We start from the raw sequence: 23,658 nt of genomic DNA, 5'->3' as shown, positions 1-23,658 counted from the left end.
GTATGGCTATAGAAGATGACTGTAGAAGCAACGAAGATGGCCTTCATGCTTTTCAACTCACATATTCCTTAGGTAGTGATCTTGAAATACCCAACTGTGTTTATGTCAAACTTGCTCAATTGCAGAGAGTCAACTTTCAGGTGTCTTATTATAAATATAAAGCTGGTTATGCTGGTATAACGGAGAACAAGAGAAAGGGAAAACATATTTTTAAAGCAAATTAGAAACTTAGTATCATTGTAGAAAGTCAGAACTCACCTATGAAATAGATATAACAAGTAATATACTACTAGAAAATCAGATAAACTTGGATTACAAATTGGGGTACCTGGGTGGCTCAGTTGGTTAAATGGCTGACTTTAGCTCAGGTCATGATCTCGCCATTCGTGGGTCTGAGCCCTGTATCAGGCTCTGTGCTGACAGCTCAGAGCCTGGAGCCTGGGATTCTATGTCTCCCTCTCTCTCTGCCTCTCCCTCACTCACAGACCATCTCTCTCTCTCTCTCTCTCTCTCTCTCTCTCTCAAAAACAAATAAACATAAAAAAATAGGGTTACAAATTTTCAGACTAAGCAAGATTAACATGTATGAGGATAATAGACAGAATTACTTAGGTTCATTGATCATGTACTTTCTATCAGGCATTGTTCTTACTATTAAGGATCCAGAGGTGGGTAAGACAAGATCCTTAGACTTAGTACACTGATAATTGATGAATACTTGCATAGACCTTCACAGTACCATACTGTTTTAATTACTACGGCTTTGTAATACAATTTGGGGGAATATATGGAAGAGGTATTTAGACAGGACTAGGTAGAGTCAGGTTGGGCTGACTTTTGAATGAAATTTTCTTTTGCAAGTCAGGTTGTTGAGGTATAATGGATATATAATAAAATTCACCCTTTTAAGGTATACAGTTCAGTAGGCTTGACAAATGTGTGAAGTCTAGTAACCCTCACAATGAGTAATGCTGCTGTGAATATTTAAATATAGGTCTTTTTGTGGACCTATGTTGTCATTTCTCTTAAGTAAATACCTAGGAATGGGATGTCTGGGTCTAGTTTTAAGTGTGTGCTGAAATTTATAAGAAGCTGCCAAACTATTTGCCATTCTGGTGGGTTTGAAGTGGTATCTTGTGATTTTTTTTTTTTTAAGTTTTTATTTTAATTACCTGGTACTCATCATGACAAGTGCACTCCTTAATCCCCATCACCTATTTCACCTATTCCTCTACCCACCTGCCCTCTGGTAACCATCAGTGTGTTTTCTGTAGTTAAGAGTCTGTTTCTTGGTTTGCCTCTCTCTTTTTTCCCTTCATTTGTTTTGTTTCTTAAAATCCACATATGAGTGAAATGATACGGTATTTATCTTTCTCTGACTGACTCATTTCACTTAGCATTATATTCTCTAGATGCATCCAAATCATTGCAAATGGTAAGCTTCCATTTTTTATGGCTGAGTAATATACCATCTCTCTCTCTCTCTCTCTCTCTCTCTGTCTCTCTCACATATACACACCCCATATCTTCTTTATCCATTCATCAGTCGATGGACACTTGGGCTGCTTACATATCTTAGCTACTGTAAATAATGGTTCTATAAACATAGGGGTGCATGTATCTCTTTGAATTAGTGTTTTTGTATTATCTGGGTAAATACTTAATAGTGCAATTGCTAGATCATAGTGTAGTTTTATTTTTAACTTTTTGAGGAACCTCCATACTGTTTTCCACAGCGGCTGCACCAGTTTGCATTCCCACCAACAGTGCGTGAGTGTTCTTTTTCTTCACATTCTTGCCAACACCTGTTGTTTCTTGTATTGTTGATTTTAGCCATTCGGATAGTTATGAGGTGATATTTCATTATAGTTTTGATTTGCATTTCCCTGATGGTAAGTGATGATGAGCATCTTTCCATGTGTCTGTTGGCTGTGAATGTCTTTTTTGGAGAAATGTCTGTTTGTGCCTTCTGCCCTTTTTTAAATTGGATTATTTGCTTTTTGGGTGTTGAGTTTTATGAATTCTTTATATATCTTGGATATTAACCCTTATAAGATATGTCATTTGCAAATATCTGTTCCCATTCAGTAGGCTGCCTTTTAGTTTTGTTGATTGTTTCCTTTGCTGTGCAGAAGCTTTTTATTTTGATGTAGTCCTGATAGTTTAATTATGCTTTTATTTCCCTTGCCTCAGGGGACCTATGTTGCTACAGCCAATGTCAGAGAAATTATTCCCTGTGTTCTTTTCTGGGATTTTTATGGTTTCAGGTCTCACATTTAGGTCTTTAATCCATTTTGAATTTATTTTTGGGTATGGTGTAAGAAAGTGGTCCAGTTTCATTCTTTTGCATGTATCTGTCCAGTTTTCCCAACACCCATTTGTTAAAGAGACTGTCTTTTTCCCATTGGATAGTCTTCTCTGCTTTGTCAAAGATTAATTGACCATATCATTGTGGGTTTATTTCTGGATTTTATATTGTGTTGCATTGATCTATGTGTCTGTTTTTATTCTAGTACCATACTGTTTTGATTACCACAGCTTTATAATATAACTTGAAGTTTAGAATTGTGATGCCTCCAGCTTTGCTTTTCTTTTTCAAGATTGCTTTGACTATTCAGGGTCTTTTGTGGTTCCATATATATTTTAGGATTGCTTATTTTATTTCTGTGAAAAAATGCTGTTGGTATTTTGATAGGCATTACATTAAATGTGTAGATTGCTTTGACTAGTAAGACATTAAAATTTTTTTTTTAAATGTTTATTCATTTTTGAGAGAGAGAGAGACAGAGCATGAGCCAGGGAGGGGCAGAGAGAGAGGAGACATAGAATCTGAAGAGGGCTCCAGGCTCTGAGCTGTCAGCACAGAACCTGACGTGGGGCTTGAACCCATGAACCATGAGATCAAGACCCGAGCTGAAGTTGGACGCTTAACCGACTAAGACACCCAGGCACCCCTGAGTAGTACGACATTTTAACGATATTTGTTCTTCTAGTCCATGAGTGTAGAATTTGGAATGTGTTTCCATTTCTTTGCATTGTCTTTAATTTCTTGTTTTCAGAGCATAGGTCTTTCACTGCTTTTTTGGGTTTATTCCTAGGTATCTTATTTTTTTGGGTACAATTGTAAATGGGATTGTTTTCTTAATCTCTCTTTCTTCTGTTTGTGTTGCTTTGTTATGGGTGTATAGAATCTTGTGATTTTAATTTGAGTTTCTCTGGTGATGAAATCATGTTGAGCAGTTAAAAAAATGTTTGTCATCAGTCTCTCTTTCTCTTACCCCTTTTTTGTAAAATATTCAGATTTTTGCCCACTTTTTATTTGGTTGTTTGAATTCTCATTATCGAGTAGAATTTCTGTATGTATTCTGGATATGAGTCAGTTCTTTATAAGATCTGTATTTTCCAATTATTTTCTGCCAGTCTGTGGCTTTTCATTTCTTTAAGTGCCATTCAAAGAACAGAAGCTTATAAGTGTTGATGAAGTCTGCTATATTAGCTTTTACTTTAATGTTTCATCCTTTTTGTGTTTTATCTAAGACATCTCCGCCTAATCCAAGGTCACAAAGATTTCTCTTATGGAGTTTTTTCTCTAGAAGTTTTACAGTCTTAGGTTTTATGTTTATGCCTATGATCATTTTGAATTCACTTTTATTTAAAGTGTAAGGTTCGTTGTTTTGCAGATAGATGAACATTTGTTCCTGTACTCTGTTGTAAGAGCTCTTATTGAATTACCTTGCTATCTTTGTTGAAATGAATTGTTTAAAATCATTTGTATGGGTCTGTTTCTGGACTGTATTGTATTTTATTGATCTGCATGTCTGTCTTTATGCCAATACCACATGATCTTGAATAGTGTAGTTTTATACATCATGAATTCAGGTAATATGCATCCTCCAACTTTGATCTTTTTTCAGAGTTGTTCTGGCTATTCTAGATCTTTTGCTTTTACATATATATTTTAGGACTAATTTGTCAATTCTACAAAAATCTAAGAAAATTTGGGAAGAATTGACATCTTAATAGTATCGAGTGTTCCAATCTATGGACATGGTATCCCTGCATTTGTGAAAATCTTATTTCACTCATCAGCATCTTGTAGTTTTCAGTATACAGATCTTGCACATATTTTGATAGATTTGTACCTGTGGATTCCATGTTTTTTAATGCTAGTTTAAATGCTGTTCCTTTAAAAAACTATTCCTATTTGCAACTATTGTTGCTAATATATACAAACATTTCTGTGTGGAGCATGTATTCTCTGACCTTGCTAAACTCATTTATTAGGTCTAGTAGTTTTTTGGTAGATTCCTTTTATAAATTCCTATATAGGCAGTCATATCTGTGCACACATTGTTTAATTTCTTCTTAATGGGTATGTATTTTTCCTCTTTTTCTTATTTCATTGGTTCAGACTTCAGTACAATGTAATGTTGAATAGAAGTGAGTAGAGTGGACATCCTTGTTTTGTTACTAATGTTGGTTAAAAGTATTCAGTCCTTCGTTATTAAGTATAATATTAGCTGTAAATTTTGTAAACACTTTATCAGGTTCAGGAAATTTCCTTTCATAACGGATTATATTTGCTAATATTTTGGTAAGACTTCTTTCATCTGTGTCCGTGGGGGATATTGGTCTGTACTTTTCTTGCATTGTTCTTTTCTGGTTTAGTATGAGAGTAATGCTGGTCTTGTAAAATAGATTGGGAAGTGTTTAGTTTTCTGTTTTCTGGAAGGGTTTGTGTAACAAAGTTGGTATTCGTTATTACACAAATGTTTGACAGAATTCTTCAGTGAACCCATCTGGGTGTTAAGATTTCCCTGTGGGAAAGTTTAAAAGTATAACTTCTATTACTTAACTAGATATGGGGCTTTTTAGGTTATCTCTTTCTTTTTGAGTGAGCTTTGATATTTTGTTTTCCTAAGAGTTTGTCAGTTTCACATAAGATTTCAAATTTATTAGTATAAAAATTTTCACAGTATTATTCTATTCTTGTAAGGCTTATAGGCTGTCCAATGATCCTTTCCTCTTTCATTCTTGCTATCAGTAATTTCTGTCTCTTTCTACTCTTAATCACTCTGCCTAGAGAGTTATCCATTTTCTTAGCTTTTCAAAGAACTGGTATTTAGTTTCATTGATTATCGTTATTTTCAGTTTCATTGATTTCTCATTTTATACTTATAATTTTCTTTCTTTTGCTTGCTTTGGGTTTACTTTGCTCTTCTTTACTAGTTTCTCAAGGTAGGATTTTGCATTACTGTTTTGAGACTTATCTTTTCTAAAGTAAGCATTTAATAAATTTTCCTCTAAGCCTTGCAATAACTCTGACTCACAGACTTCAGTGTTGTATTTTCATTTTCATTCAATTCAAAATATTTTCTAATTTCCCTTTTATTTCTTGACTCAAGGGTTATTTAGAGGTATGGTGTTTAATTTTCAAACATTTGTGGATTTCCCAGATATCCTTCTTTTCTTGATTTCTACTTGAATTCTGACGGATTTAGAGAAAATAGTTTGTATGATTTCAATCCTTTTGGATTTTGTGAGGTTTATTTTATGGCCCAGAATATCAGATCTCTTTTTGGTGAGTGTTTCCTATACATGTGACGTGTATTCTGTTGTCACTGAACGGATTGTTTTACAAACGTTAGTTAGGTTAAATTGATTGGTCATCTTGAGTGAAATTTGGATGATATGTTGGATTTAGCCGGAGGGGGGGGGTAGGTACAGAAGTGTGATATAACAGAGCATAATCTGACTCACTCATTTCTAGTTGAGGAAACTAGGGTCCAGAGCGATGATGCAGCTTAGGTATTATTATCTTTAAACTGTCTTTTTGAAAATAGAAAATAATACTAATCTTGTATGTTTTTTTCTAGGACTTTGTGTGTGTATGTGTGTGTGTTTTAACGTTTATTTATTCTTTTGAGAGAAAGAGCACGAGCAGGGGAGGGGCAGAGAGAAAGGGAGACACAGAACTCAAAGCAGGCTCCAGGCCCTGAGCTGTCAGCATAGAACCTGACGTGGGGCTCAAACTGACGGACTGAGAGATCCTGAGCCAAAGTCAGACACTCAATCAACTGAGCCACCCAGGCACCTCAGGACTTTATGTTTTTTAAAGCACTCTTATGGACAGGATTGTGTTTTCTTTGAGATCAGAGAATATACAGTATGTCTCTGGATCCCTTGTGTTTTAGAACTAGCCTTTCCATAGCAATCTCAAGAAGTATTTGTGGAAAATATATGTGAATGATGGTGCCTGTTATCTCATGTGATGATTTTGTGAGCCCTTTGACTAAAGCAAGAAGCTGTCAATAGATTCTCTGGTCTTAGGATAAGTGATTTGTTTTCTGCTGGCTTGTTATATTAGTCAGCCTGTTTTTCAGCATTGAAGTAGGTCCCGTTTTAACTGTCATGCTCCAATCATATTAAAACTTAATTGGAATGAGAAGAACTGATAGGGTGTTTTTCTTCTTTTATAGATTCATGCCCGCAACCAGAATGAAATAATTTTTGGGCTGAACGATGGCTACTATGGTGCTCCATTTGAACATAAGGTAAGAGGGTTTTCCTAATTCTGTGAGTTTTGTTTAGTCCAGCTGTGCCTTGACACATAGTGTAAAAAGCACTGTGTAAATAGAATCTTGTTTTAAGTATCATCATAAGTTTGTTTAGTGTGGCTTAAGGTAAAATGCTTTCTAAAGCGAAAACTTGTTTTGTAACCACCCCAATTCATCTTTTCTAAATCTAGATTATTGACTTTCCTAAAAGAAGATCTGGGCTGTTTGCTCTTATTCTACATAATTCTTTGGAGGGTCAAAACAGAATGGTGACTTTTGATGAAGTGCAATACAATTTTATTACAGATTAGTCAGTTCGGTCTCACTACCAGGAGTGTGTTTGGAAACTATTGGACACACCAGAAAATCTTAGGGATTAGTTTGAAAAATTGTTTTTGGTGTCAGTTATTTGGGTCTTGCAGATGACACAGGTGAATTAGAGCAGAATATAAGTAATTTGAAGAGCACCTTAGGTAGAGGTGCCCTTTTTAATGTTTGGGGACTATGGAGAACCAGAGAGGAACACTGTTGTAGCTTGAAGTTGGAGCGGATGGAAGTTGGTGAATAAGGCTAGATGGCTTGAAGAGATGTTTTCTAGATGGATTTAACTGCCAGAATGGCAATTAGGGGAGCAGGGGGGATAAGAGGCTGTTGGGTCAGCTCCTTCTCCAATAAGCTGGAAACCTTCAGTTCTCAGTTTAGGAGTTTTGCCTTTAACATAGACATGTAAGACCGTCTTTGCCTGAATTTCCTTTTGTCAGCTCCTCTTGTTTTGGGGAGGATGCTCACAGCTACTTGGATGAGTGTAATCTGGTGGTTAAGAATACAGGTTTTGGAGTCAGATTGCTGTGAGTTTAATTCCTAGTTTAACTTAACCTACGAGAGAGATCTTGGGCAAATTGAGTCACCTCTGAGTTTATTTTCTCCTCTGTAAATGGAGGTAACAATTTCTACCTCATCATAAATTGTTTGGGGGATGAAAGGTGGTCGTGAACATTATGAGCCTGGCACATGAATAGAATTCAATAATAAATGGAAACTACCCACTAGGTGCTAAACTCTATCATATGATAAGGGAGATTACCTCTCTAATTCTATCGTGTTAACATTGTGTCCCTTGCCCAGTACCTGGGGTATGGTATAGTAGGTGCTCAGTAGAAATTTGTTAATGAATGTAGGTGAATGCATGTTGTATTTAGGACTATCAGCAATAATGGGGGGAGGGGGTGGTGGTGGTATTATTTCTGTCTCCTATCCTACTTTACCCTGACCCCCGACTCCTGGAATTTTATTTTTATGTAACTCATACTGTCAAAATAACTCTAACTGCTATATTATTGACAAAGTGCAAAAAAGCAGTAGAATTGTAAGAATTCTCTTGGACTAAAAGCTATAGCAGCAATATCTTCAGAGTCCAGTAGATGGCAGTGCTTTCTCATTGTAATGGGGGGGGGGGACTAGAGCAGGAGTGGAATCCAGTAAAAAGGACCAAATCTTTTTGGAATGAAATTCTCAGGAGATGAAAATAGCAATTTGGTGATTAATTTCACAAACACAGTCACATGACTTGATCACCTGACGTATATAGTCAAGCCTAGATTGAAGATTTAGGGACAATAGCAAATTTCAGGGTCTGTTTTGAGACCTGTACAAATGAAAACTCCTAATTTTATATTTTTCAAGACATGATAGTTTTGAAAAGTAGAAAACCTGAATTCTAATCCCAGTTAAGAGACCTCCGTTTAGTTCACTTCATAGAACTGAGAAAGTAAAAAGGTGGCTATTTCCTCTTGCTAGTCAAATTAATGGACACTAACTTGTTTCCAAAGCACGTCCCACACAATACATAAGCAGAATGTTCAGAAGTAGGGATTAAGTGTCCCAAATAGCCTATGTTTTAACAACAGGGAAAGGGATATGGTATAATTTTGTCCAGGTCTTTCAGTACATCATCAAGCAAAAGTTGGAAAACTATAAAAATAGCTTATTTCTACACATATTTTAGTCAACTTTCCTTGTGCGCCCCTCCCCCCCCCCCCATTACAACATACAAGCAACAAAGAGCGAATAAACCTTCAGGGGCTGTTTCCAACAGCTGCCTGCTTTGTTATAAAACATCTAGGTATCTGAGCGCAGTTTAAATGCAGGGGAAAAGTGCTCTCCTAGTAACAGCGTTGCACCAGGTATTTATAGAGCTTTTGAAAACTACCATTGCTAGTTTTCATTTAAGGAGTACCTATTATATGTCAGACACTATACTAGCTATCATACTTGTTTTTATTTAATCTTGGGTAATAACTCCATGAGGTAGTTATTACTCTCATTTTATACATAAAGTACCCTAGAAGAAAACATGAAACTACTAACCCAAGACTATGTAAGTAGGAAGTGACAGAACAGTGGTTTTCTTTTAACCACGAGGCTACCTGGCATCTCTACATCTTCCCACTATGTATAGCATGTTAAAATACCAGGCTCTCTGTCTTTACTTTTAACCAGAGGTATCCGCTATGTGCATTGTGAGAGTCAAATGAGCGGGTACATGGGAAAGTGCTCTGGATGGTATGAAGTGCATTATTGTGTAGGCTTTGTATGTTTATTATTGTTGAGTGGGCATGTGATGCCCATGAGGCCATCAACCCGCTGAAGTCTATAAAAGGTCCACATATTAGTCACTATATTTGGCTTCTCTTGAGTCTTTTTTTCCCCCTTTTCCCGTGGATCAAATGAACTTTTGACAGATGTTTGGAAAATCATCTTATCCTGTAATTCATATTTATAAATCCTGCTGCTGCAGTGTGGTCCCCATTCTCTCTCTTCACCGAAGCCAGAAAATAATCTGGGAAAATGCCATATTTCCTGTTACGAATTTGGAGGATCTTGTCTTCTTAGCACAATTTTTGAGCTTTTCAGTATTTTAATACTGGAAAATTCAAAGCCAGGCATGGTTCTTTGTATAGATGTTTTAGATTCTTGAAAAGTAAACAGAAACAGAACTCCAGACTTGTCCTCGCTGGGGGGATTCAGAGAGTTTAAAATTTGGTTTTGTTTAAAATTTTGAAAACTTGTTTTTACTCTTCTCTCTTGGATTTGTAGTGAGGGCATTCTTGACCTTTTATCCCCCCCTCTGATCGTCAGTTTCAGTTTAAACTGTTCTATAAAGCTGGGAATCCTTTTTTTCCCCCTCTCCCTCTCAGCTAATGCTCTTTAACAGGATTCCACTGCTGCCTTCTCTAGTCCCGTAACAGTTACGGTAATTTGTGTGTGCATCTTTTCTCCTCTTCGGGCATAAGCTCCTTTTGACTGAAGTTGTGTTTTACTCACTTTTTTAGTCTCAGGACTTAGTGTAGACTTTGCTTGGTAAATATTTTTCTGTGAGTGTACAAAGTCTCCTAGGATCATATGGTTCCTATCTCTTGTCTGAAATATACTCCTGGGTTACATTAGCAGGGCACTTTCAGTCCTCTTGTCATGAAGTAGCATTAATAGCATTTAGTCCACTTCATATGTGGAGTGTGGACTATGACTGTAATGCTTTTTTGAGGGTTGTTTAAGCCACTAAAATAAGAACAAGAATCTCTTTACCCTATTGATGTGAAGGGATTGATTTTAGTTTCAGGATTTGTATACCTTTGCTTAACAGTACTCTTCTTATTTCTCATTACTTCTCGTATTTTGAGGGACCACATCCTCTGTGGTCTCAAACCTTAGACCAGATCCGGGGGAGTATGTATATTCAGTTCTGGTTTAGTGTCTCAGAAGAGGTCTTGCCTTTCCTTTTTTAAAAATTTTTTTTTTATTTTTTAAAAATTTTTATTTTTGAGACAGAGAGAGACAGAGCATGAGTGGAGGAGGGGTAGAGAGAGAGAGAGAGAGAGGGAGAGGGAGACACAGAATCCGGAGCAGGCTCCAGGCTCTGAGCTATCAGCACAGAGCCCGACGTGGGGCTCGAACTCACAAACCGCGAGATCATGACCTGAGCCAAAGTCGGACGCTCAAGCTCAACTGACTGAGCTGCCCTGGCGCCCCATTGCCTTTCCTTCTTAAAAGCTCAGCTTCTGGGCTTCGTCAGAGCCCAGAGGTAGAAGGTACCCGAGGCTTGAAGGTGGTTAACAGAGATACTTGCACAATTTTTGTCAGTTTAAGCTTGGCTGACAATTAAAAGCGTATTAATGTCCAAATGAACATAAACACATAGGAACACAGGCTGTCTGTTGATTCATCAGGTAGCTATTTTAAGAGAGGTTGTACAAATAAATACTATATTTTGCAAATACCCATTGCATCTGAAAATATGCTCAAGTGGCAGAATGAGCCATTGCTTTTTTCCCCCTTGCCAATCATAATTTCTTATTCTAACTAAGTAAGCAGAAAAAGGACTATGTACAAAGCTCACAGTTTTAAGAATAACATATAGAATGCTGTTGGTTCTGCTGGGGAAGGCTTTTGGTGGAGGCCTTTAAGTTATCGTCCTCAGGCTTCCACTTGGGCCTTTTGTCATCTTATGAACATGTCGTATTTGGATTCAGATCCTCTCAAGCCCACATCTCCAGTCTGTGTTTCCATATATCTAGCCTTGTGTCAAATGGGTTGGATGTGTCAGAGACACATACACTCTACAAGTCCCAAACTGACTCAGTTCCTCTCCCCATCTTGAGAAACTTCTGTTGTGTTCCTTGGTTTGGTGAGTGGTACCACCCTCCATGTACTGTCTCAAGTCAGAACAGGGGAGTCATCCTGGCCCCCTCTCTCTTTTTTGAATCACTACTGATGGTGTCTGCTAAATAACTACTTTCCTGCTACTTGGATTACAGCCAGATTTATCTTTCTAAAATGCTGGTCATGTCCCTCTCTTATTTCAATCATTTTACAGTAATTAGTGGCTTAAAAGGTCTCGCCGTGTGAAATGGTTCCTGATTTTTAAGCACCCCACCCATAGCTTAGAACCCATCGCCACAGAAAGGTTTTCTGTGTTATACCCCTAAGTCCGGTTTGGATACCTCTCTTTATGCTCCTATAGCACCTTGCATTTCATTTTCCTCATCAGTGACCCTTACCTGGTTGTTTTCTGATTGCCCATTTGCTCATCTCTCTTTCTTACTAGACTGTAGAGCACGTAAGAGCAGGGGCAGTGTCTGTCTTCATTCCTCGTTTATCCTTAGTGGTTAGCCTGGGATTTAGTAGTAATCCAGTAAATATTTGTTATGAATGAGGCTTCTGTAGTGGCAGATGGTTATACGTTCTAAGGGGGTACACTGGTTGCTTGTCGTCATTTGTATGGCTTGTCACTCACAATTCTAGTTCTCTATGTGTAAATAGTTTTGGACCATTTTTGCATAGATACCTGCTATTTGCAAATTATCATACTTAAAACAGAACTCTTCATTATTCTCTCCAGGTTTGCTTTCCTTTCCAATTTTCCACATCGTTATTAACTATTTTCCCATTTATGCAGTCCTCAAGTATGGCAGTTTTTTGTTTTTTTTTATCTACTCTATTCCGTTGGCCACTAGACTCTTTTGAGTCCTTTGAAATGACTCCTGTCCATGGCTACTTTTCCAGCTCCATTGCCATGCATGATCCAAGCTCAGACTGGCACCGCCATAAGGCTGGGTTACTGTAGTAGTTCCCCGGTGACCTCTGACCTCTGGTCTCTTTATATCCACTCTGCCTTATTCACCACTGCCTGATTAATCTTCCTAAGGCATGCTTTCATTTTTTATTCCTTTGCTTAAAGGCTTTATAGAGTGACTTCTCATTGTCTGCTAGATGTTTCTAAACCTCTGACCTGCTTTCCGTCTCTCCATCAGCCCAGATCCAGTCAGTGGTATGGATAGTGCTTTTAGTTCTATCTGTGCTTTTATCTTCTCTCTCTTATGGTTTGAGCTCTCATGTGTGGATTTTTAGAATGGCCTCGTAACTGGGGTTTGGACATTCTGCCTTCTCCAACGTATCATATTGTCATTACCAGAGTAACCTTCCTTAAACGCACCTCTGATCATTGTGCTACACTGTCAGAAACCTTTCCTGAGTCCTTACCGCCTGGAGATTGTCTTCACTTTTTAGCATGGCATTCAAGGCTTTCTCTGCTCTGACCCTCCCAACCTACTTATTTAGCCCTGTTTCCCACTATTTTCCTCTCCAGGGTTCCAAGTAATTTCCACATCATTAAAGCTGAACAAATTGGACCACTACTTAATTTTCTCGGAATGCAGCTTATGTTTTCCCACTGTCATGGTTTGGCTAAAGGTGTTCAGTCTGTGTGGGACTTTCCTTCACTGCCATTCAGCTTTTTAATACTTCTTAATCTATCTCAATTACTGCCACCCCTGCAGCCTTTGATGTTTCTGCTCCTACTAGATGGAATCTTTACTACATCAGAGCTCCCGTAGCTATTTCTTGTTTAACCTTTCGTCTGGCACCTTTGCAGTTTTTACTTCGCTTAGAACCTTAACTGGGTTGTATACGTCATAGTGTACTGGCTTATCTCCTTCTATAAGGATGGTCGTGATCGCCTGACACCCTGCATTAGGTGTGCAGTAAACACCGAAATAAATAAGTGTGTGTATAATACTGTTTGCTTCATAAGCCTGTCAACTGGATTATTTCGGTATAACAAAATTCTAATAGAGTTCAGGATAGTCTTGGGACTGTAGTAGCTACTAAAAACTGTCAGAAGGTACAGTAACATACTTTAAAAGGTAACTTATCCAATGATCCACTGTAGAAGTAAGCAAACTACAGTCTGGCACATGGTTTTGTATGGCCTCTGAGCTGAGAGAGGTTTTTACATTTGTGAAGAATTCGAAGGAGAAAACAAAGAATATGCCATAGAGATGACATGGAGCTTGCAACGCCTAAAATATTTACTATCTGGCTGTTGACAAAGTTTGTTGATCACGGATCTAGAAACACACCCGATCATCTGCCTGGAATTACTCCTGCTCGCTGGCTATGTGACATTAATCATCCATTTTCTTGAACAATTTAATAGGCAGGCCCTCACCCAGACTGGTGCCTGTTCCCTTCCTTGAAGAAGCTTTGCTAGGCCTGGCTTCAGAAGAATTTTGAGTGACATGTAAATCTCCTCTGGGCTCTTTGGCACTTGGCAGTATCTCACACAGATAACCAGATACAAACGAGCCATTTCTTTCCGTTATAATCCTTCATCAGAGGTCTGTGAGGATCGCACATCTGGTGAAGTTAGATGTCATTCAGAACAAGGCTCTTAGCATATTTTAAGAATGTTAATTGCTAAGTGGTGGCTGAAGCAGAAGGGTTTAATAGTGTCCTTAAGTTGCCTTAAATGTACATCGACCCAGAATTTTAGAACTGGAAAGGTCTTAGAGATCAAGTGTAGCATGGTCGTTAGGAAAATGGGCTGTGGAGCCAGACTGCATGGCTCTTCTACTTAATCCTCTTTGCGTCTCAGTTTCCTCACCTTTAAAGTGGGGATAATAATAGTTCCTGTTTCACGGGGTTGTGTGAAAAATATGTTAATGCTTAACATATTCACATTTAAATTATTAATATTAGCTTGGAAAACAGTACTGCCTGACATACTGTAAATGCTCATAAATGTTACTCTTAGGTGTATTGCTGTCATTTTTTATCATTGTTTTTATTGCTAGTAGTTTCATCTCATTTTATAATTAAGGAAACTGAGGACTAGAGGAATTAAATTGTTTTCCTCACTTCCATGATAAGCAGTGTGGATTAAAACCCAGGATCCTTGCTTTCATATGAATGCTCTTTTCCTGCTATAGTGAATTGCTTTTAGTTGTAGGTTAGTGGGTGTGGATGATTTTTTATGAGAAAAAAATGTGTCTGGCCGCTTTCACTTAGCCTTATGGCTTTTGAGGGGCATCGATGTATAGCATGTGTTAATACTTCTCTCATTTCAATGGCTAAGAAATATCCATATATATATATATATATATATATGTATACACACACACACACACACACACACACACACAGCCCATTTGTTTATTCATCCACTGATGGATATTTTGGTTGTTTCTACCTTTTGGTTATTGTGAACACTTTGCTATGAACATTTGTATACAAGTATTTGAGGACCTGTTTTCATTTCTTTTAGGTATGTACCTAGGAGTGGACTGGCTAGGTTATAGGGTAATTCTGTGTTTGACTTTTTGAGGAACTGCTAAACTTTTTTACAGTGTCCAACGTTTTACATTCCCAGTGGCAATATGGCAATATAGGAGGGCTCTAATTTCTCCACATCCTTGCCCACGCTTCTTTTCTTTCTTAAGTTTATTTATTTGTTTTGAGAGAGAGAGAGAGAGAGAGAGAGAGAGAGAGAACATGCACGTATGTAAGCAGAGTAAAGGTAGATAGGGAGAGAGAAGGAGAGAGAATCCCAAGCAGGCTCTGTGCTATCAGCTATCAGTGCGGAGCCAGGCGTGGGACTTGAGCTCATGAACCATGAGATCACAACCTGAAACGAAATCAAGAGTCGGATGCTTAACCGACAGCCACCAAGGGGCCTCTTTTTTTTAATTGAAAAATTTTGGGGTGCCTGGCTGGCTCCGTTGGTAGAGCACATGACTCTTGATCTTGGGTTCAGTGTCCCCTTTGGAAGTAGAAATTACTTAAAAAAAATTTTTTTTTGACTTTGCTTATTTGTTGGTTTGTTTTCACTTATGTTAGTGGGTATGAAGTAGTATCTCATTGTGGTTTTGATTCCCCTTTCTCAAGTGACTAATAACGTTGAACATCTTTTCATGTTCTTGGTGGCTATTTGTGTACCTTTTTTGGAGAAATGTCTCTAAGTCCTTTAGCCATTTTTTAATTGGATTGTGGGTCTTTCTATTGAGTTGTTAAGAGTTCTTTATGTATCTTGGATGTGAGACCCTTATCAGATATGATTTGCAGATATTTTCTCCCATTTTGTGGGTTGTTTTCTACTTTTCTTATAGTGTCCTTTGATGCACAAAGTTGCTAATTTTGATGAAGCTCAATTTATCTATTACTGCATTTGTTGGTTATGCGTTTGGTGTCATACGTAAGAATCCATTGTCAAATCTAAGGTTATGTAGATGTACCCTGTGTTTTCTTCTAATAGTTTAATGGTTTTAGCTCTTACAATTAGGTCTTTGATCTGTTTTGAGTTAATTTTTATATATGATGTTAACGATGGGTCCAAGTCATCCTCTTTGCACGTGGCTATCCAGTTGTTTCAGCGCCATTTATTGAAAAGACTATTCTTTTTCCAGTGAGTCTTGGCACCTTTGTCCTTTGTCTAAAATCAGTTGACCACAGCTGTTTGAGGTGATTTATGGATTCTCAGTTCTGTTCCTTTGGTCTTTTTATGTCTACCTTTATGCCAGTGCCACACTATTTTGGTAGTGAGGGTAGTTGCTTTGTACTATGTCTTAAAATTGGGAAGTGTGAGTCCTGTAACTTGGTGTATCACATTGATTTTCATTTATTGAACCATCCTTATATACCTTAGATAAATCTCACTTGTTCCTGGTATATAATCCTTTTCGAAAAAAAAGTGTTTTTAAATTGTGGTGGGATGTACATAATACTAAATTTACCATATTAACCATTTTAAATGTATAGTTTAGTGGCATGAAGAATGTTCACATTGTTGTGCAACCATCAATCTCCAGAACTCTTTTCATCTTGTAAAACGGAAAAACTACCCAGTAAGCAGTAACTCCCCATCTCTCCCTCCTCCAAGCCCCTGGCACGCACCCATCTACTTTCTGTTTCTGTGAATTTGACTACCGTAAATACCTATTAATGGAATCATACAGTCATTGGCTTATTTTACTGGAAACATAAATCACCTCAGGGGTCATCTATATTATAGCATGAGTCAAAATTTCTTTCCTTTTTAAGGCTAAGTAATATTCTATTGTATGAATGTACCATGTTTTGTTTATTCATTCATCTGTCGATAGACATTTGAGTTGCTTCCACTCCTTCACTATTGTGAATAATGCTCCTCTGACCGTGGATGTACAAATACCTTTTTGAGTCTTTGCTTTCAGTTCTCTTGGGTATATATCCAGAAGTGGAATTGTTGGCTAAATGGTTTAAATTTTTTAATATTTGGGTGGATTAACTTTGTTAGTAGTTTGTTGAAATTTTTTCCATCTATATTCATTCATCAGGGATATTAATCTATAATTTTCTTGTGATGTTATTATCTGGCTTTGGTATCAGGATAGTACTGACCTCATGGAATGAGGTAAAAAGTATTTCCTCCTCTTTCATTTTTTGGAAGACTTTGAGAAGGGTTGGTGTTCTTTTTTATTAAAAAAATTTTTTTTCAGTTTTATTTATTTTTGAAAAAGCGGGAGAGTGTGAGCACACACGAGCAGTGGGAGGGGCAGGAAGAGAATCACAAGTAGGCTCTGCTGTCAGCACAGAGCCCAATGCGGGGCTTAGTCCCATGAACTACAGGACCATGACCTGAGCTGACATCAAGAGTTGGACACTCAATTGACTGAGCCACCCAGGTTGCTCCAGTGTTATTTTTTCTTTAAATGATTGGTAGAATTCACCAGTCAAATCATGTGGTCCTGGGCTTTTCTTTGCTGGGAGTTCTATGATTCCTGATCATAACTTCTTTGTGTTATGACTTCATTAAATTAACATTTATTAGGTGGAGCACAAGGTGCTGGTTGGTGAGCCATGGTTTGGTAACAGATCACAAGAGATGTTGAAACAGAAAAGTTTTTTACTCACAGGTCCTAGAGGAATTACAGGACATGCCGTCAGGGGCCACATCAAGAGGTCAAGGCAGAGTACAGAGAGAGGCAGAACCTGGGTTAAAGTACCTTCATTAGGTAGGGTTTGTGGGTGGAGTGCTTTGGAGTTCCTGGGCTGGGGCTAGATTTGTCCATTCAAACAAAAAGAGCAGTGTTTTTGTGAACTCCATCAAGATTTTTATCCTGATGGGTAAGGGACACTTAAAGCATACAGGCACTGGGAACCAGGAGAGACCGTTGATCACAAGTCCTGTCATTAATTCATGTAAGCAAACTTACATTTACTTGTGTCTCTGTGGCCTGCTTGTTAGGACACGTGCTTCCCTTAGAGGTCTAGAGTCTGTTTAAGGTCCTTGCAAACAAAACAAAATGTGTTGACCACACAAACAAACAAAATGACCAAACAAAATGTGTTGCTGAGGTAGCAATTCCATGGAGTAGTTTAGCTAATCAACAACTTAACAACTTGTTGTAGGTTTGTTCAGATTTTCTATTTCTTCTTGAGCTATCTTGGGGAGTTTTTGTGTTTCTGCAATTTCCATTTTATCTAGGTTATCTGATTTATTGGCATACAGTTGTTCACATCTTCTGTAATACTTTTTATTTCTATAAGCTTTGTAATGTTCCCATTTTCATTCCTGACTTTAGTGTGCTTTTGAGTCTTCTTTTGTTCTCTTAGTCTAAGCTTGAGGTTTGTCAATTTTGTTGATCTTTTCAAAGAACTAACTTTTGTTGATTTTCTCTATTGTTTTTGTATTCTCTATTTGGATCTCAGGTCTAATATTTATTATTTTTTCCCTTATTTTGGGCTTAGTTTGTTCTTTTTCTAGTTTTTTAAGGTGGAAGTTTAGGTTATCGATTTGAGCCCTTTATTACTTTTTAAAAAAAATGTAGATGTTCACCACTGTAAATTTCCCTCAGCACTTTTTCACTGTATTCTGTATATTTTGATATGTTGTATTTTCATTTTTAATCACCTCAAAGTATTTAATAATTTTCCTTGTGATTTGTTCTTTGACCCACTGGTTGTTTAAGAGTATGTTGCTTACTTTGCAGTTTGTGGATTTTCCAAATTTCCTTCTGTTATTGATTTCTAGTTTCATTCCGTTGTGGTCAGATAAGATACTTTGTATGATTTCAGTTTTTAATAATTTACTGAGACTTGTTTTGTGGCTGAACATATGGTCTAGCTTGGAGAATGTTCCATATGCACTTGAGAAGAATGTCTGTATGTTTGTGTTAGGTGGAACAATCTGTATATGTCCATTAGGTCTAGTTGATTTATAGTATTATTCATGTCTTCTGTTTCCTTGTTTATCTTTTGTATGGCTGTGCTATCTGTTGTTGAAAGTGGGATGTTGACATCTCCAGCTATTTCTCACCTTAGTTTTGTCAGTTTTTGCTTCATATATTTTATTATATATTGTTAGGTACATATATGTTTATAATTACATCTTCCCGACCCTTTTTTCGTTATACAATGTCGTTGTCTCTTGTAACATTTTTTGTCTTAAAGTCTATTTGTCTGATATTAGTATAGACACTCCAGCTCTCTTTTGGTTATTGCTTACATGTAATATCTTTCTGTCCTTTTTATTATTTGTGTTTTTGTTTCTAAAGTGCAACTCCTGTTGGGGTGCCTGGGTGGCTCAATCAGTCTAGCGTCTGACGCTTGGTTTTGGCTCAAGTCATGCTCTCATGGTTCTTGGGTTCAAGCCCCGCATCATGCTCTGCCCTGACAGTGCAGAACCTGCTTAGGATTCTCACTCCCTCCCCTCTCTCTGCCCCTCCTCCGCTCACACTTTCTCACTCAAAATAAAAATAAATAAACTTGAAAAAAAATGAAGTGCAACTCTTGTAGATATCATATTGTGGATCATTAAAACCAAATCCATTCTGCCAATCTCTGCTTTTTAATTGGAGCATTTAATACATTTACACTTAATTAATTATAGAGACAGAAGGACTTCTGATTTTCTATTTGTTTTCCTATATCTTGTTTCTCTATTCCTCCATTACTACCTTCTTTTGTGTTAGATGTTTTCTCATATAACATTTTTATTTCTTTCTCATTTCTCAGACAATGTATCTTTTAGTTATTTTCTAGTGGTTGCCCTGGGGATTACAATCAGGATTTTAATTTATGACCACATAGTTCAAATTAATACCAATTTAGTTTTAATATTACACAAAAACTTTTCTTCCAAATAGCTCTGTACCCCCACTTTTATGTTATTGTGACAAGTTACATCTTTATAATTGTTTCCCATCAAGATAGGTTTACAATTGTATCATGTATTTTTCTTTTTCTTTTTTTTTTTTAACGTTTACTCATTTTTTGAGAGAGAGAGAGAGAGAGACAGAGCACAAACAGGGGAGGGGCAGAGAGAGAAGGAGACACAGAATCAGAAGCAGGCTCCAGGCTCTGAACTGTCAGTGCAGAGCCCACCACAGCACTTGAACTTATGACCATGAAATCCTGACCTGAGCTGAAGTCAGATACTTAACCGACTGAGCCACCCAGGCGCCCCTATCATGTATTTTTCTAATTGATTAATTTTTAAGTGCTAAACCAGTATTGCATTCTTAGAATAAATTCAGTCAATAATGACATGTTATTGTTTTATCTTTATATTATTGGTTTAATTTGCTAATATTTTGCTAAGGATTTCTGTGTCTGTGTTCATGAGGGATATTGGTCTATAATTGTGTGTGTATGTGTTTTTGTCAAGTTTTAGTATCAGTAATGCTGGTCTTGTAAGTTGGAAATTGTTCTCTTTTCCTGTATTTTATTTTATTTTAATTTTTTTTGTTAAGTTGGTGTTATTTCTTTTAAGTTTATTTATTTTGAGAGAGAACACATACATGTGAGTGAGTGAGAAAGAGAGAGAGAGAGAGAGACAGAGAGAGAGAGAGGGAGAAAATCCCATGCAGGCCCCACACTCCCTGTGGAGCCTGACACAGGGCTCAAACTCATTAACTCTTGAACTGTTGAGATCATGATCTGAGCCAAAACCAAGAGTCAGATGCTTAACTGACTGAGCCACCCAGGAGCCCCAAATTGATGTTATTTCTTAAATGTTTGATAGAATTCATCAATGAAACCTTTTGTACCTAGATTTCTTTTTTTGTGGGAAGCTTTTCAATTATTTATTCACTTAAAAAATAGATGTTCAGATGTTTCATTTCCATTTTGGCATGTTGATTTTTTTTTCTAGAGGGTATCTGATTCATTTTGTTAGCATAAAGTTGTTCATATTCTCCTAATAACCTTCTACTCTCTCTGGCAATGTAACTTTAAAAAAATGCTTATATTAGCATTGTAGCAAACATTTATATAGTACTTATTATGTACTTTTCACTTTACAAATACTAACTTTTTTAATTTCCACAGGAGTTGGTGAGGTAGATAATGTTATCATTTCCATGAATGAAGAATGTCTATGAATGAAGAAACAAACCAAAGTTAAACTAAGAGAGTTAAGGTGCCTTGCTTAAGATTACAGAGCTGCTGTATTAAGGGCTTAAATTGTAATCCAGGTGGTCTGGGTACAGAGTCTTTTTCTTGACTACTATTTACTTTGCATTTCTTAAGTGACAGGTACCTGTTCTGTTCTTCTTATGGAATTTTGCTGTGTTCTCTTTAGAAATCATCCTTTCTTCTACCACCTTTATTTCACTAAGTAGAAATGTTTCTGGTATTCCTAATTAGAACTTGGAATGGCTTTTTCCTCCATAAAAACATTATATATGATGGCTACGCATTACTTGAAATATTATTAATACTCTTCTTCAGTCACATAATATGTTAAAAAGACTTCTGGGACTTCCCTGGGATGTTCACCACAATCTAATGTGAAATATGACTTCTGTGGGAAGATACTAGAAGATACTTATTTTAAATTCACTTACCTTTTAAGTATGGGAATTGTACTTTTTGAAATAACAATTTGAATTTACTGAGGTGTTTCTAAATCATAATTTTTAGAAGACAGACATTAAGATTAATTTTTACACATATTTTATTGTTTTACTTTCATTAATTTGTTGATTAATGTCTTTCAGGGATATTCAGTTGCTCAGAAGAATATTCTTCTTCAGGTGGATCAGAACTGTGTTCGCAATTCTTATGACGTCTTCTCTTTGCTGCGGTAAGAAACTTCTCAAACTGCCTGCATTTTCTAAAGAATGTTCCTCATTTTGAGTTTGTGACATTTCTGTGTGAGGAAATGTATGGGAGCTTTAGAAGTTGTTATTCAGGCTTAGCATTTTTTTGTGAGAGCTTCATAAATTTTGTAGCTACAGTGATTTAAGTTTATCTGTTTCTCAAAGCCTTTGGAAAGCCATTTCCTTTCTCTGGACAGTGGGAGAGAATGATTGGAAGCCAGTGATCTCAAAACAGGGACATGAGCTGTTTTCCGGTTTTCTGTACTATAAAGAGCAGCAACCAGAGGTACAGAATTTAGACTTATCAAAATCTTAACAACTACAACATTACTAAAAACCCTCCAATAGCCCCAGACATGGCTTAGAGCTTTGACCTGCTGTTCATCTTAAAAGAATCATATTTGGCAAGGCACAGGAGCTTTGCATGAATCTCAGGCTCAGAGGCTTAACTAAATGCCTTAACTCTATATTTTCATAATGTCTGGGCTTAATTTTGAAAATTTTCTAAATTTGTTTTTAATTTTCAAAGTGGTAGATCATCAAGGACATTTTCCCAGGAGGCAGGCAACCAAAAGAAATGCAGTTCAAAATAAAGGTAACAGTGACATTCAGCCTATGTTCACCCTACTTAGACAGATGGTTCATTGAAATTTGATTTTGGCAGCAATTTTCTAATGTTTACATAACACATCATAAATTTCAGACCATTAGACATCCTCAATATATCTACTAGAGGAAGAGTCCAGAAGGATGGTTGGACTCTTGTCCAATTGGATGATTGTTTATTTTATAAACATTATGGAATGGGCCTTTCCTTTGCAAATCTTGAATCTTATTATACATGATGATAAAGTTTGGTCACATGCCTGTGTAAATTGCTCTTAAGAGACCATGATTTCAACTATAGTGACCACAGGCATTTGATGACTTTTGATTCTTATCTGGAAAGTACTTCCCCTTTGACTTCTTAGGATATGTAAGAGAATGGACAGGATTGGTAACTGGATGGAAAGCAGGAGGGGTCAAAATATATAACTCATAGTTTTGAGCCTATTCGGTTTGGGAGTACATTGAGTTTTAAGTATTAAAAAGAAGAATGTACAGAAATAGTTTGAAATTTGGGTAAGCCACTGATATTTCTTGACCTGCCTTTCTCAGTGAAATGAGGGTATGGATATTACTATTTTAAAGATACTTTCCAAGTGTGAGATGGTGTGATCTTATTAGAGAAATCCAGAGAATTAAAAGAAAAAGAAATATGAAGTCTGTGAAAAGAGGAGGATTTGGGCAAGGCGGCATCATAGAAACTAAGAAAATAGAGATTCAGGCAGTATTGAACGCTCTCTAATGGGATAGGAAAATAAGAACTGAAGAAATACTGTAGGATCTTGGGAAGCAGCATGGTTTAACAGAGAATGCTTTGGTTAATTTGACCCTGACTTTAGTTATCCCTGGTTTATCTGAATTCATTTAACTTCTCGGATTCTTCTAAAAGGTGGGAAGCAGCAATGTTATAAATTTGTGTAATTTATACTCATTCCCACAGTTATTCTCTTACTGTCTTAGAAGCTTTTTGTGTTCAGACATCAGGGATCAGCCCTTGTCTTCAGTGTAGAAGCTGAGGCCAAGAGGTGTTAAATGATTAATCTGAGAGCACGCAGCAAGTAAGAGCTAGACTGGAAGTTGATGTGAAGGTTTTCCGGCAAGCAAGGTTTGCAGATCCTTTTCAGAGTCTTACCTTTCTAGATTGGTGGTTGTTAAGGTTGTTATAAGGTGCACATAGCATAATGACAGGGAAAATTTTTTGAAAATCACAGAGCCCTCCATGAATTCAAAATCATCAGATGCATTTGGTAGTTAGTTGCTCATTTATTTAACATTGATTCTTGCAATGAAAATATGTCTTAGGGGTTTCATTTCTAAGATGCTTTCCAGATTCCTCAGGGGTGTCAGCAGTTTGAAATGCCTTCTTAGCAGTGGCCTTCTCATTACCACTGTGTAAATCATTTATAGCTGGTAACATAGATGTATTCTTTTGAATCAGGTCAAGCGCCTATGTATCAACCAAATTACCTGAGCCCGGAGAGTTACTCTGGAACTAGAAACTTTACATTGTACTTGTCAACATTAAGGAGTAAGATGGAACTTTTTCTGATAATTCTCTTAGACATTAGTAAAGAGTAAAC

General features: G+C 37.0%; 1 protein-coding gene across 2 annotated transcripts in view; it reads left to right on the top strand.

Moving 5' to 3' along the window:
- The window catches only part of UVRAG (UV radiation resistance associated), a 295,530-nt gene that overhangs the window by 59,272 nt on the left and 212,600 nt on the right, over positions 1–23,658 (top strand). For both annotated transcript variants that reach the window (XM_047071234.1, XM_047071233.1), the window contains exons 5-6: positions 6,480–6,554; positions 21,371–21,456. In XM_047071234.1, coding sequence (XP_046927190.1) covers positions 6,480–6,554; positions 21,371–21,456 — 161 coding nt within the window. The remainder of the gene's footprint in view (positions 1–6,479; positions 6,555–21,370; positions 21,457–23,658) is intronic.

The sequence above is a fragment of the Lynx rufus genome, unplaced genomic scaffold (assembly GCF_022079265.1).
Source record: "Lynx rufus isolate CCGP_SWC_20201006 ecotype Redwood Valley unplaced genomic scaffold, mLynRuf1.p SCAF_9, whole genome shotgun sequence".
Lineage (NCBI taxonomy): Eukaryota > Metazoa > Chordata > Mammalia > Carnivora > Felidae > Lynx > Lynx rufus.
The sequence above is the reverse complement of the archived record's forward strand: the minus strand, read 5'-3'. Positions and strand labels throughout refer to the sequence as shown.